Source organism: Microchirus variegatus (assembly GCF_963457635.1).
Source record: "Microchirus variegatus genome assembly, chromosome: 6".
NCBI lineage: Eukaryota > Metazoa > Chordata > Actinopteri > Pleuronectiformes > Soleidae > Microchirus > Microchirus variegatus.
Genome location: NC_139807.1, coordinates 7,772,190 through 7,785,900, shown reverse-complemented (window position 1 = coordinate 7,785,900; position 13,711 = coordinate 7,772,190). Strand labels below are relative to the sequence as shown.

Below are 13,711 nucleotides of genomic sequence, written 5' to 3'. Positions count from 1 at the left end.
CCGCCACCAGTTTGGAAAAGTCATGAGTGGATGTCCGTACTTTGAGAAGAGGCATTTGTATGTACCTACATTTGGCATCAATTTTTTTTTTCCTGTTTATTTCTCTCTTTGGCTAAAAGATTCTTTAAAAAAAATATTGCAATAGTTTAATCCAGGGGAAAACAGCTCATAAAAAAGGCCTTCTCTCTTTGCCATGCAGGTTGTTCAAAAACAAGCCTCCAAATCCAGAAGAGAATGATGCCTCGCAGGCAGGAGTTAACAAGGCCAGTAAAGGAGGAATCATCTATGGGGACTACCTGCAGGTAGAAAAGACCACCTACCATATGCGTCGGTCTTTGAAGCCGGACATTTAAAAAGAAAAACTGGCAGCGGAATTTGCATTTTACTCTTTAAAGTTGTGCTCTTTAAAGTCAAATGGTTTATTTCTTTCCAACCCTCAGCTTGGTAAAGTACTCTCAGGCCAGGTGTTGCAGAGTGAAGTGAAGGGTAATAAGATCCATGATGAGCATCTCTTCATTGTCACCCATCAAGGTAAAGATTAAAGCTTTGTAGAGAAATAAATGTTTGTTTTTTTACTTGTTAATGAACCTCTAAAATATAGTCATTTGTTTGCCAAGAGGAGCATTTTCCTTGTATACTTGTCAATGTAAAATGAGATTTTCACCTTTATATTTATCTTATGATATAACTGAATTGTATTTTCTGCATGAGTGTAATATTATCCTTATATCATAACGATGAATAAACCTTTTCTTGTGTCTCATTGCAGCTTATGAACTGTGGTTCAAACAGATTTTATTTGAACTCGATTCGGTGCGGGAGATCTTCACCAGTGGACATGTAAGTCACTTTTTTTGTATTAAATTAAATTAAATTGAAACTTAAATTCATGTGCTTATAATTCATTTCTCCTTCATTGACAAAAAAATAATAATCTAGTTTTTAAATAGACCCTAGAGTGAGAAAAACATTTTCAAGTCAAATGGTTAAATGTCATAGAGGAAATTGGCTAAAATAAATTAAATAGCACAGAACACTGTAATAGGCAGAGATCCCCAGCACCTCTGTCAAAAATAAGTTATATTTAATAGGAAATATTTTATCCGTCAATCAGGCGTATAACGATTTGTCAAAAAAGAAAAAGTTATCATTCAAATTATTCATTTATTTCCTGTATCAGGAATCTACTATGATTAATTAATCATTCTCCCACACATTTTATTTTTCCTTCCAGGTACGAGACGAGCGCAACATGCTCAAAGTCAACACTCGCATCCACAGGATCGTGATGATACTCAGACTGCTTGTCGACCAGTTCTCTGTGTTGGAGACGATGACAGCCCTGGACTTTTTTGACTTCAGGTGAGTGTACATCTCTGCTCCTTCAGCTCTGAAAATTTCATGAGATGCACCGATGCCTGCTCGGCACCCGTGTGTGTGTGTGTGTGTGCATGTGTGCTTACTGTTGTGTTGTGTGCTGTGTTGCTTTGTGTGTAGGGAATACCTGTCACCCGCCTCCGGCTTCCAAAGTCTTCAGTTTCGACTCATGGAGAATAAAATCGGGGTCCCGGACAACCAGAGGGTCCCGTACAACAGGAAACATTACAGGGACAACTTCACTGGTCATGACAGCGAGATGCTGCTCGCCACTGAACAGGAGCCCACGCTCTTGAAGTTAGTCGAGGTAACACCAACCACCTGCATATCAATGTTTTTTAGATTTAGGTCACATCACCGCACAGTATCTGAGTATACGTAGCTTACTTTGGGTGCACTTATTTGCCATTGAAGAGTAGAAATGTGAAAACACAATTATTTGTACCTGTTCTCAGGAGTGGCTGGAGAGAACTCCCGGTTTAGCGGTGGACGGATTCAATTTCTGGGAAAGGCTGGAAATCAATATATTTCACGGGCTGAACCAAGAGAGGGAGAGCATTGCAGTAAGAGAATACTTTTCCAAAAGAGAAAAAAAAAGAAAATGGAGGATTGGCGAGATTGTATTTATTCTATCCTATTTTTTTTCCGTGTAAAGGAAATGACAGATTCTGAGGAGAAGGAGGAAATGATGGCTGAGGTGGTCAAACAGAAAGAGCTCTTCACGTCTCTGTTTGATGAAAAGCGCCACGACCATCTCATGAGCAAAGGTGAAAGGATCACTCCAAAGTGAAAAATCGCCCTGCTTGTATTTGTCACCTTTGTTTTTGGACATTTTAAGTTTCGACTGACAAATCTAAATCATTTCACTGAACTCAATTTTCTTTTCTTTTTTTCTCCCACAAGGTGAGAGGCGGCTCTCCTACAAGGCTCTGCAAGGTGCTCTGATGATCTTCTTTTACAGGTTAACATTTTTATTTTTTTTGTACCTTCAATTGTCTTGGGGATCTCTGTCAACACAGTGTGCTTGCTTCAGATTCATATTTATAAGCTTCTGCTGCTGACCACAGTACAGCCGCACTGGTGCAGTTGTGAGCATGTCAGCGCTGGTTCCCAAGGCAGCAGAGAAACACTAAAATCTCCAAGTCACATTCCCTCATAAACCCCCGCCAACAACCTATGCCACGTGATATCTAGCTGTAAAAAAAAACACAACAAGCAATTAGACTCTCTGTGCTGTTATAGCCGTTATCACCACGAGGCATTTGTCAGCTTTATCGAAAGACTGTGTTAACCAGGGTTTTAAAAACCAGGTTTTAAGAACCTGTGTTAGGTAGATGTGATGTCATCATGCTCATTAAGGCTTTGTGAGAGTCAACAGACACAAGGCAGCCACCGAATGGTGATAATTAATGTGAAACTCCAGGGTTTAAGATGTTAATCGAATTGTGGGTACTATGGGGGGGACAACGTGCTCTTTTTTAACACTGCTATAAACACCAGCCACACACACTTTGTCATAAATGACTACCATTTGTAAAAAGATGGATCCTGACAAAAAAATAACTTGCCTTTCAGGGAGGAGCCGAGGTTCCAGGTTCCTTTTCAGCTGCTCACATCCCTCATGGATATTGACACCCTGATGACAAAATGGAGATGTAAGTGCAACTCCAGAGCCAGTTGCTGCATTATACTCACCAGGGAGTTGGAACAGAGAAGTGTGCAGGGGGAGCAATTCTCAAGAGGAAACCACAGGGTTTCAGAGTTTACAGAACTTCAGTTATCCAGAAGAATATAATTACACCCTGTATGCCTGCTGATCAGTCACATTCATTCCAGTTTTTTACTGATGTGAAACAAGCACAGCCAAGAGAATGGATTTTTTGTCTTTCGTTATAGACAATCACGTGTGCATGGTGCACCGCATGATCGGCAGCAAAGCCGGAACTGGAGGCTCCTCTGGCTACCACTACCTGAGATCTACTGTCAGGTACGATCAGCGTTAACCTACTGACCCTAACCCATTGTGAACGCTTCAGAGTTAATTTAGATAAGGACTGAATACTTTGTAGTTATCTAAATGACCTGCCATATGGTCATTTCATCCTGACATGGCCAAATATTTGTTTAAAGTTCTTGATTAGTTCAGTATGACCTCCTGTCCTTCAGAAACTTAAATGTGTAACAGATGCTCAATTATGTTTTTTTAGAGCACATGCCATACAGTTCATTATTTTTCCCCGTACCTTTAGTGACCGCTACAAAGTGTTTGTGGATCTCTTCAACCTGGCAACGTTCCTGGTGCCTCGCCACTGGGTGCCCAAGCTGAACCCCAACGTTCACACCTTCCTCTACATGGCCGAGTGCTACGACAGCTCCTACTGCAGCAGCGAGGACTCAGACTCGGAGCTTTCACACTCGCCGCCTGAGAGACATTAAGGAAATAAGTCTCAAATATATCCTGTTTTAGTGCGACAAATCCAAATATAACATGGGATTATAAAGGACAGAGGTAGGATCTCGATGTGAGCAACAACTTAAAGCATTTGAAGGTGTTTTTGTGAGTTTCTGAAATGTAAATAGAGAAAATCATGTTTGGAAAAAATTTAATTGCTAGTTCATTAGTCAGGCTACAAAACCTGTGACACACCAGAATAATTCAAACTGCCATAGTGGACCAGTTCAGCTCTAATCTCTAATCTTGACTGGTCATGAGTCACAACTACAGCAGATGGCTCCTTGATAAGATTTGCTCAGATGTTTTCTCAACAACATTATGCAAATTTCCACAGTGACTGACCTGAAAGCAAATGGACCGGTGATGCAGACTTTCTTTTTTTCTCTCCACAATCAATGAATCATCTTTCATGTCAGCGTGGGGAAGGTGTCGGAGACTGAACGCTATTTCGGGCGACTCAGATGTAGCTCAGGCCAGAATCTTCTGTATAAACAATCAGTGTCAACATCTACAATGAAACGATCCGCACAACACAAAATGTGAAGCTATAAAACAGGAGCCACAACATCTGTATATAATGTTAATAATGTAGTTGTAATGGATGAGTTTTGTATAGTACTCTACGTGGTGTTCCATTGATTTGTCTGTGTATATATGCAATAAATACTATTATCTGTGTATAAATACATTTGAGTTACATGTATTTAATAAGATACATATTTTTGCACTGTGTCTGCTTATGTTATTAGTTTAACAGTGGTGTGTGTGTGTTTGTGTAAACATCCTAATCGCTCAATTATGACCCAACATTTATCAAGACATGAAGTGATTTATTTTGTTATGGTGATGCATTTCAATAAAAAGAAACATTATTTACAGTGACGTCTGACGGCAGTTGACTGATTTCAAGTTTACAGCAGTGAACACACACACACACACACACACACAAGTGTGTGACACAAACAAATGACAAAAATACACATGATGTTGTTAGAGAAAAACTGCTGCAACAGAATCCGCAATACCTGGGAAGATAGAGAGAAAGAGAGATGTATTAATCCCTGAGAGGATAGTGGGGACATGAACAAACTAAAAGGAGATATGAACAGGAAATGTGAGGAGGCAAAGTTCATACCACAAATGTTGCCTCCAATTTTTATGTAAACATAACCCTTGTTGCCCCACGTGGTTCCCCAGGAGTTCTGCACAATCCAGTATGGAATATCCCCTAAAACAGACAACATGGATTTCAGGATTGAATTATTTAGTGTGTGTGTGTGTGTGTGTGTACTGCTGCTGTGACCAGTTTAAATCATTATATAATCACTCGTACACTTTGTTTAATATTGACAAACACGTGTACATGTACAGTACATGTGAAAAAATTCAATCCCACTGTGCATCAACTGTGCGGAGAGATAAACATAATCGCGGACGGAACTGATAACGAAAATACGACGCCATTGCGAAAGTTTGAAAAGGTTGAAGCAACCTTTTCAAACTTTCGCAATGGCGCCGCATTATGTGCGGAACTGATGCACGTTGCGGTGCAACTTCGATACTTAGAAATGATGAAACGGAAAGTCAGAAGGGCACACGTGACATGTCATCCTATCAACCACTTCTCCTCTCAGAGGACTGTGAACTTAAGAGGACCACACGGAAGAAGTGGGGGACAAGGTGAAATACTAAAAATGGAAAATATATTAAAACTACAGAGAGTAAACCCATGCAAAGATAGCTTCATATTCGCATTTAAATGTGTCTCTTAAAGCTATAAACATGTGGAATTAGGTATCAATTATTCTTCTATCAACGATTTTATAGAAATGAGGGCTGGTATCTTTTCACGTGTCTGAATTAAGGCAAATTAAATGAATTGAGTGCAAACTCTCTCACACCGGCCTAGTTGCTATGTAGAATAAATTAGAACTTTAGCACTTGCTCATTAGCTTGCTAAAATATATTGTTCCGTCGTGGCTTTACCACTTAACTGGAGGGATGAGACACTTCTCTATTGCAGCTGCAACTAGTGATTAAAGCTGATTATTTTATTTTTAACTAAATGAATGTTGCCAAGTGCTTTTACTCTAAATTACCTTCACAGGCCCAGAAGTTGAAGAACGCTCTTGACCTAGATAGGCAAGTATAATCTCTTGCTATCCAAGCAAAACATACAAACAGCCCATTCATTCATGATTTCCAATTGTGTCTCGCACCAATGTGGAGGCAATATGTACCAGTGGTGTCGTATCCAATGACCAGAACAGCATGGTTAGACCGTTGGCTGGAACAGTGATGCTGGATGATTCCTCCCAGATAATCCTGCCAGCTGACAGCGTCCACGACAGCAGCCAGGGGACCGTGCTCCACCAGCTGACCCATCATTGCCTCCTCCTGGCCACTGAAGAACAGAATAACAAAGCTGTAACCATGGGGGGGGGAAGCATGTTTGGGCTTGTGATGCAACAGCTTTTTCAGGCATTATTGACAATACTGTAAAGTCACAAGTTTTGCAGTGGAGATATGAGACTCTTCGTGTTTACAGGCAAGCTCAGTGTTAACTCTTCCTCCAAGTTTGAAACAATTACAATTTTTTTTTGTACCCATTCTCTCTGCCGCACATATGCGGACATCCTGTGCCACGCCATCTTGTCCTCTGAGCAGACGACGAAGCCCACTGGGGACAGCTGTGATGCCATCCAGTGCCAGACTCATGACATATGGGCCACAGAGGGGTCGTGGAGTTTAAGTCAGTGCCAAAGCTTCATTGAATTTTTAAAGCCACATTCATCTCGGGGTGGGATTTTAGTCTTGTAACAAACTTTACGACTGTATTTTTCAGCCAACAATGCCCTTTATCAGTAGGTTAAGGCTTCACCGTGACCTCAAAGAAGTGTCTATTTTCAGCAGCTTGAAGCACTTAATGACCCAGCATGACCTGGATAGTAAGGCATGACATTGACATTTACTGGGCTTGATAACTGCCGCATAATTGACTTATAATTTATGTATACTCAATTAACCGTACTGTCAAAATAAAATAAAGAAATTACTGTGCCAATGAAAACTTAAATAAACTAGAAAAGCACTCGGAGAGCGCAGACCTCCGTCAAGGTAGCTCCCCCACCCCCCCACGGATCACGCTCGAAATTGATTCACTTGTTCCTGGACCCATTACAGACTTTTTCTGAAAATGTCATCCAAATCCGTCCGTGACTTTTCGAGTTATGATTCTCACAGACAGACAAACAAACAAAATCTGGCGAAAACATATACCTCCTTGGCAGAGGTCAATAAATAAAAGGCATGACTTATGCCCAAATGGGAACTACCGTTATGTTGATTTAAAACAAAGGTGACACAACTACTCCTATAAGTCAAATAACCTTTGGGTTAGTCAAAAACCTCTGTGCTACTGAGCAACCCACATCCATGTTGACACAGTAAACACTGGCGTGTCACTGGACAGAGCCAATCCCCTTCCCCTCTCCTCTCCTCTGTCCTTGGTAAAACACATTAAAACTACACGTGCCTTCGTACGACTACGTTGCTGTTAATTTTTAAGCCTTTATTGCTTACAAACAACTCAGAAAAACGTGTGTTTTTTTTTTCTTTACCCAAAGCCATGTGCAGTAAAGTTCACCAGAGCAACGCCGTCACGTGACCGAGAGAAGAAATGGCAGATTCCAGTCTTGGCTTTGTAGGGATACTCGGACTGAGGCACGAGTTTGACTCTGGTCTAGAAAGAAAAAAAAAAAGTTCATCTCAGCAAACTTTCAATGTTATCTGAATGCATGCAGAATATTCATTCATCTTGTTTGTGGAGAAATCCTGGCACAGACACAGTGCTCATTTGTATCTATGACAGCAGAGAACACCAATCTCAGTTTGCTTACTGCCACTACGCATATCTTTAATTAAAATGAATAACAGCATTACCTTTTCTGTAAAAATAAAAAATTGAAAACCACAACCAGGCATACACAGAGGCAACACAATTTTTTAGCAGTTCGTATTTGGTCACTTTTGCTCAGAGTGAGTGTCGCAATGTGTCATAATAAGAAGCCCTGTGTGGAAAAAACTCAAGGGAAACGAGGTGAACGCTAATCTCATCATTGTATTCGAATAAGGAGGAGTAACACAGTTCCTTTGTGGCATAAATACAATTGTTTTAATTTTTCTTGGTGGACAAGAGAATGCCTCCATTTCCACTTGTACAAGAGACAACATTCATGTCCCGGAGCAGTCTCTGCAGACTTTCACTAAGGTACTCAAATCACATTTAAGAACTTTTTAATACGACTTGTGAAATGTGCCACTACCATAACAGTTTATAGAATATAACGGAATGGAGGATCAGTGTGGATTCTCGGCACTAAGAAATTATTATTTTATCAAGTGATATTGGTTATTATTGAACAATATTCAATTACTTGCAGTATATATTAGCCCACTGGTTCTCAAACTTCTTATACCAAGTACCACCTGAGAGAAAATATTGAGCTCTCAATGTTAAAATACAGTGGTGTAAATAGGTCGAGCAAAGTCAGCTACGGGCTTTTCACAGGAGGCAGATTTATTCCCAATACGGTAATTTGCTCTCTCTCATCATCCTCCTCTTCCTCACTTATACTTGTACACACAATGGTACAGTGAAATTAGATTAGGATGAAGCGAAAGATAAGGTGACTCTAATTATTATTATTATTTAATTTTAATTTTTGTTATTTCATTTCATAATAGTGTGAAGTGTGAACATGCCCGACTTTGGACATTTGGGTTTTGCAAAAGATAACTCTCTATTTTACTGGAGCATTAGAAGCACCCAGCATGCAGTTTAAATGCATTTTTAAATATTTCAAGGGTATTTTGTCCTGAGCCTCTACTATAGCCTGACAATGATACCGCCATTACACGACGCAATCAATTACAACATCAAAATGTCAAATTTGAGCCAAAAAGCTGTCTATTGCCACATTAAACGACAAAAAGCTCAGTGTATCTTTTGTTATTCTACTGTTCAAAGACCTAAGAATGTGTTGAAGGCCTTAAGTGATATCAGACACTCACTGCTGCACATACCTGTTTTAACCAACTCAGAGCCCCGACAGGAGAGCCTCCATTGCAGCCTTTGTTTTTGAAGGAGCAGTCCAGAACCTGCTGTACACTGAGCTGCTGCAGATGTGAGCCTCCGATAGCGTGGGCAGACTGGATGGCACCGACCACACTGAAAGCCCAACAACTGCCGCACTGCCATGGTATCGTTACAGTAATGAGGAAAAAAAACAAAACAGCAATGAAAGGTTGACATTTCATTGCGCTGCTTGAGGAAACTGCAGCAAAGTACATTTTGTATTTTCCACTAAAAGAGTTTCTCACTTCCCAAATAAACATTGTCATTCATATTTTAAAATCTCTGAAACAGTTTATTTAGGGCAACACAACATTCAGATGTGATGTCAAATGGGGTTTGGAGAAAGTTGATCTTGAACAGGCTGAATGAACTGTGACTATAACTGCTCTCTGCTGCCATCTACTGACAGAAACACATCAGGCATGCTGCCTCTTGAGGAAAACCATTATTTATGCCTCAGTTAATTATACCTTCGCTTTAATGCTGAGGATTATTTGAGATATGTTGATAGCAAATGTTGCATCTGATATAGATTACATAGCTTTTTGGAGCGGTAAAACAAATACAGTGCATTTTTTTCCTGTGTGAAATCTACTTTTCCAAACAGCATCAGACTATGTAGGTTTACTTACGCAACATTAATTCCAATAAATGTGATGAAAACCTTGGCTGCAAGTGTAAAAATGCACTACTTTTTCCTGCTCAATATGGTTCACTGGCTTAAAATCAATACAGAAACCAGAGTCAGTCAACTATGCCGAGTATACAAAATAATTAGACCCTCTCTGCTATATCTGTGTATTTTATTTTGGGTCTATCTTTATATCTATGGGAACAGGTTCACAGGCAGAGTTTGTGAAAGCAGGCTAATCTGGGCAGGAAAACTGCAGCAGAGCAAGTCAGTAGGTGAGGGCGGTCAGGTGCAGACAGCACTCCCTGGTGTGGAAGGCTAACCTGAATTCAAGAGGGTAAAATATATGTCCATGCCTCAGCTTTTCCCTGTACAGACTGTGTCTTTCCCTTAGGACGACAGTTTTACAGTGAAAAAAAAAAAAAAAATATCATACCCAACGGCAAGTCGAAAGATAAAGGACAAAAAGAGCAGAAAGTGAAACTGGGAGGACGAGCAACAGCTCCATCTCACTAACACTCTGGCTGCTCGTGTCCCCTGGTCCTCTCTGAGCAAAACTCACACTTAATAGCTTCCTTTATCATTTCACCCGTTTCTCCTTTACTGTTACTAATGTCCCCATTCCACCAAAAGTGCTTTATGTTACTTTATAATTGACTAGGGGAGGTTTCTTTGTGTTAACTCTAAATGTCAAATTGTGATTTTGGTGGTATCTCAACAGCTCATGTGCAATCCTGATGCTGGTGGTGAATCTGAGAGGACTTTTTGAAGAAGATGAAGGAGGGATATATTCGATATTCATAAACTATCAGATCTGCTGATCAGCTCTTGAACAACCTGATTTTTGAGCATCAAACATTCACTTTCACTTTCATGCTCCTGTTTGCAGCCGACTCGCTTTACAAACAAACTTCCTCTGTCTTAAACAAAACATGAAACAAATCCCTTCCTTCCTGTGTGCAGCACCAGAAAAGTCACTGGGCGACACTAGATCTAAACACCGCTATACTGAGAACACAGAGAGTTGTGTGCAGCTGATCTCATCTGAGCTGAACTTATTTGACGGTGGATTGGATGTAACAGACATTTGTTTTTATTTAAAAGTTCAGCGCTGAAGTGTGACACGCCGAACTCAATGTCTTAAAGGATAAAGAGCAAATAAAACACCTAGCTCCTATGATTGATATCACAATCACCTGCCTGTGTCTCTGTACCTGCAGCACACTCCCGTCAACAGTAAACAAAATCTCATCGTCATTATCTCTTTATTTAAACCTTACTGCGAGCTGGTTCTGGACCGGTGCCACTGCCGCTTTGTCCCTCCAGTCAAACTTGGCCGGGAGCCGTTCTGTCTTCGGTCCAGAGAAGTGCGGCGCGCCGTCGGCGCTCGCTCGCAGGTACAGATCTTCGGATGACAGATACATTTCAAAGTCACTCGCAGACACAAGGATGCACGTCAACAGTGACTGTGCTGACTCGGTGGACAGATTTAATCGAGTGAATCCGTGTTTCACCCAATGAAGCACTTTCAGGAGACATGGTAAAAGGGTTTTCCAGTAGATGTAATAAGCTACAGAGCCTTTAGTGTCTCCATAATAAGCAAACACATTTAACCAATCCAATCCAGCAATGTTAAAATAGGTGACACAACTATACCTCTGAATTCGTCCTGTGAGAGGTCAGAAAAGAGGTTTAGACCATACCGGGCCGACTGCGGTGCTGTGGAAAAGGAGTTCAGGTATGCATGTCGCTTTGTAGCCTCCTGCAACAAGAAAAAATGAAATATTTGGTGTGGTTAAGTTAAATGGAGGAGCAGCGAAAATGCAGACAAGTGCATCAAATTGAGTTATTATCAAAACACTTGACCTTTAACTTAAACAAAATACCATTTAAAATATATCATTTAAAATAAGTGAATGTCCAACTAAAGTATTATGAGCAAAAGAGTATTAAAAGTGAAAGTTGTTTTTTTATATATATGAGAGATAAATGTCCGTTGTGACTGACATACGACTATGTATTTTATCACTAGAATGTTAATTCCAGCACATTAATATAAAAGCAGCAGTTTATTGATATCGCTGTTCAAGATGGAGCCATTTTAACTGCTTTATGTGCAGTTAGGTGTTTCATTAAGAGGTAATGCCAACTTAGGGGCCCGGTCTCTCTGACAGGTAATGTTCTTGATTTAGTGTCTCCTCTGATTATTTATGTGGTAGAAAGAAAGAAAGAAAAAAGTCATTATTCATAAGCTTTTCTTCTTTATTTATTTATTTATTGATGACACCATCAGCAATTATTTGCATTTTTGGCAGAATATTTCAGATTATTACCCAAACGGCTGTGGAATTTGTGAGAGATTAATGCTGAATACTTTAAATTTTAGACATTTTTCTTCTTTGCTTTTTAGTGGCTCCATTTGCAATGTCACACAAAGTGTGACATTGCACACTTTGTGTGACAAAGTGTGCAACTGCTCATAATACAATAAACCACACAAACCATTCACAAACTTGACTTAATATTAGATATAAGATTATTACATGATGTATTGCTTATTTGTGGAACAAAAAGTAAGCTGAAATTAATATTTCTGTTTAAGATAAAATAAACGTCCATGTAAAAAAAAAAACACACAGGTGCATTCAAGTGCAGTCCGTAAATAAATGTATTTAGTTACATGGTTCCGCTCGGAACTTTATATTTTATGGCGTACTTTATTCATAGTTTTTGACAGTTTATTAAGCGGGCGTGGTCTGTTGTCAGGTTTGTTACTAATAGTGAGTTAAATAGTGTAAACAAACTCCGTGTGAACAATATCGCTTCTCACCTGTAAACGGAGACGACGGCGGTTAAAGTCTCCGGTGTTGACGTCATCATGCTCGCGGTGAAACGTCTCTCTGAACGGGTCGAAATCAGCGTGAGAGCCGTTCCGAGTCTCACTCGCATTCACGCAACGCAGAGGAGCGACGAGGGCGCAAACGGTTACTATAACGACCGCAAACACCTGGCGGCGGGTCGTCATTTGACGCAGAAACGTCGGTTAGGAACGTGCGCACATTAGAAAACGGTTTGGTACAAGGTGCAAGATGTTTGCGGAAGTGGCGCGAGGGTAGGGTGGCACATGCGCGGTGGCAAAACACGGAAGGATCCATGTGGAGAGAGAGAGAGGCAAATTCATCTAAAACAGAAAGTAAAGTTTAATTATTATTTGTGTTATTATATGTAATATAGAACTTAACAGAGACATAACAAAAAATACTACATAGATAAAAAAGAAAGAGAAAATAAACATTTACAGGAAGAATTCCTGAAAATAAATTTAAATAAAATAAATAAAATGCTATGATTATTATTATTATCATGAACTGTTTTAAATGCAGACCCATTGGTTGTTATAACAGGTGAGTTTCATCACCTTTTTCTTTGTTTGTAATTAACGGCAAGAGGCTTAATTTCTCTTTATTTTTAATTCACAGATATTTTGCACATTTTCTTTGTAACAACGGTGAATATTATTATCTGGGTATCTTGGGTATAATTGCAGCAGCAGCAACATAAATGGACTCAGAATAAGCTCAAAGCTTTTTACACTCTTGCTTCTGCTGCTCTCGTTATCCTTATCATCATTAGACTTGTTTTCTTGTAGACTCTGGGATTGTTATGGTACCAGGGCAACAAGAGAGGGAAGGAGGAAAGGAGTATAAAAGCCCAAAAAATGTGTAGTATATAAAAAACAGTATAGCTCTATATCTGAAGAATGAAAATAGACACATTTGATCAGAAAAACAAAGACGCAATCAATGTAAAAGTAGGGTTTAAGTAATTCTGGATAACATTCGATGGTCAACTGGGGGATGTAATTATTTGCAAGAGGCAACTATTCAGCGAGCTATGTTTAGCCACCTTTATCCATTAGGTGAAATGATGCTGGCATGTTGGATTGCAACAATAACAGAGGGGTCACACAAACACGAGAGCTCTCTTTGTTCATAAGGACCAGAGCTATTAATATATTTAGCCGAGTCTGACAGGGTTAACTGTTGACTGATGGACAAGACAAATATTTAAAGACAATTTTTTTTTTTAAAGGGAATGTTTAATGTTTGAT

General features: G+C 39.7%; 2 protein-coding genes across 2 annotated transcripts; one reads left to right on the top strand and one right to left on the bottom strand.

Annotated features, from left to right (window-relative positions):
• Positions 1–22: 22 nt before the first annotated feature.
• Positions 23–3,813, top strand: tdo2a (tryptophan 2,3-dioxygenase a; the record flags this gene model as incomplete). The annotated part of the gene is made up of 12 exons (XM_083891416.1): positions 23–57; positions 200–302; positions 441–531; positions 770–840; positions 1,235–1,362; positions 1,498–1,684; positions 1,833–1,940; positions 2,033–2,144; positions 2,281–2,338; positions 2,953–3,032; positions 3,274–3,364; positions 3,627–3,813. 12 exons carry the CDS (start codon positions 23–25, stop codon positions 3,811–3,813), a joined length of 1,251 nt encoding a protein of 416 aa, XP_083747542.1.
• An 869-nt stretch (positions 3,814–4,682) lies between these two features.
• On the bottom strand, positions 4,683–12,648 carry ctso (cathepsin O). The gene is made up of 8 exons (XM_083891645.1): positions 12,431–12,648; positions 11,257–11,362; positions 10,881–11,005; positions 8,918–9,085; positions 7,453–7,574; positions 6,073–6,236; positions 4,968–5,060; positions 4,683–4,857 (listed from the first exon to the last, which is right to left on the bottom strand). The coding sequence occupies exons 1-8, from the start codon at positions 12,623–12,625 to the stop codon at positions 4,823–4,825; spliced, it is 1,008 nt and encodes a 335-aa protein (XP_083747771.1). The 5' UTR covers positions 12,626–12,648; the 3' UTR covers positions 4,683–4,822.
• Between the last annotated feature and the right edge of the window lie 1,063 nt (positions 12,649–13,711).

Coding starts and splice junctions, on each gene's coding strand:
- ctso (XM_083891645.1), bottom strand. CDS start 12,625: ATGACGACCCGCCGCCAGGTGTTTGCGGTCGTTATAGTAACCGTTTGC. Junction 7,575..8,917: donor CTCTGAGTTGGTTAAAACAG/GTATGTGCAGCA, acceptor TTTTCTTTCTAG/ACCAGAGTCAAACTCGTGCC. Junction 4,858..4,967: donor AATTGGAGGCAACATTTGTG/GTATGAACTTTG, acceptor CTATCTTCCCAG/GTATTGCGGATTCTGTTGCA.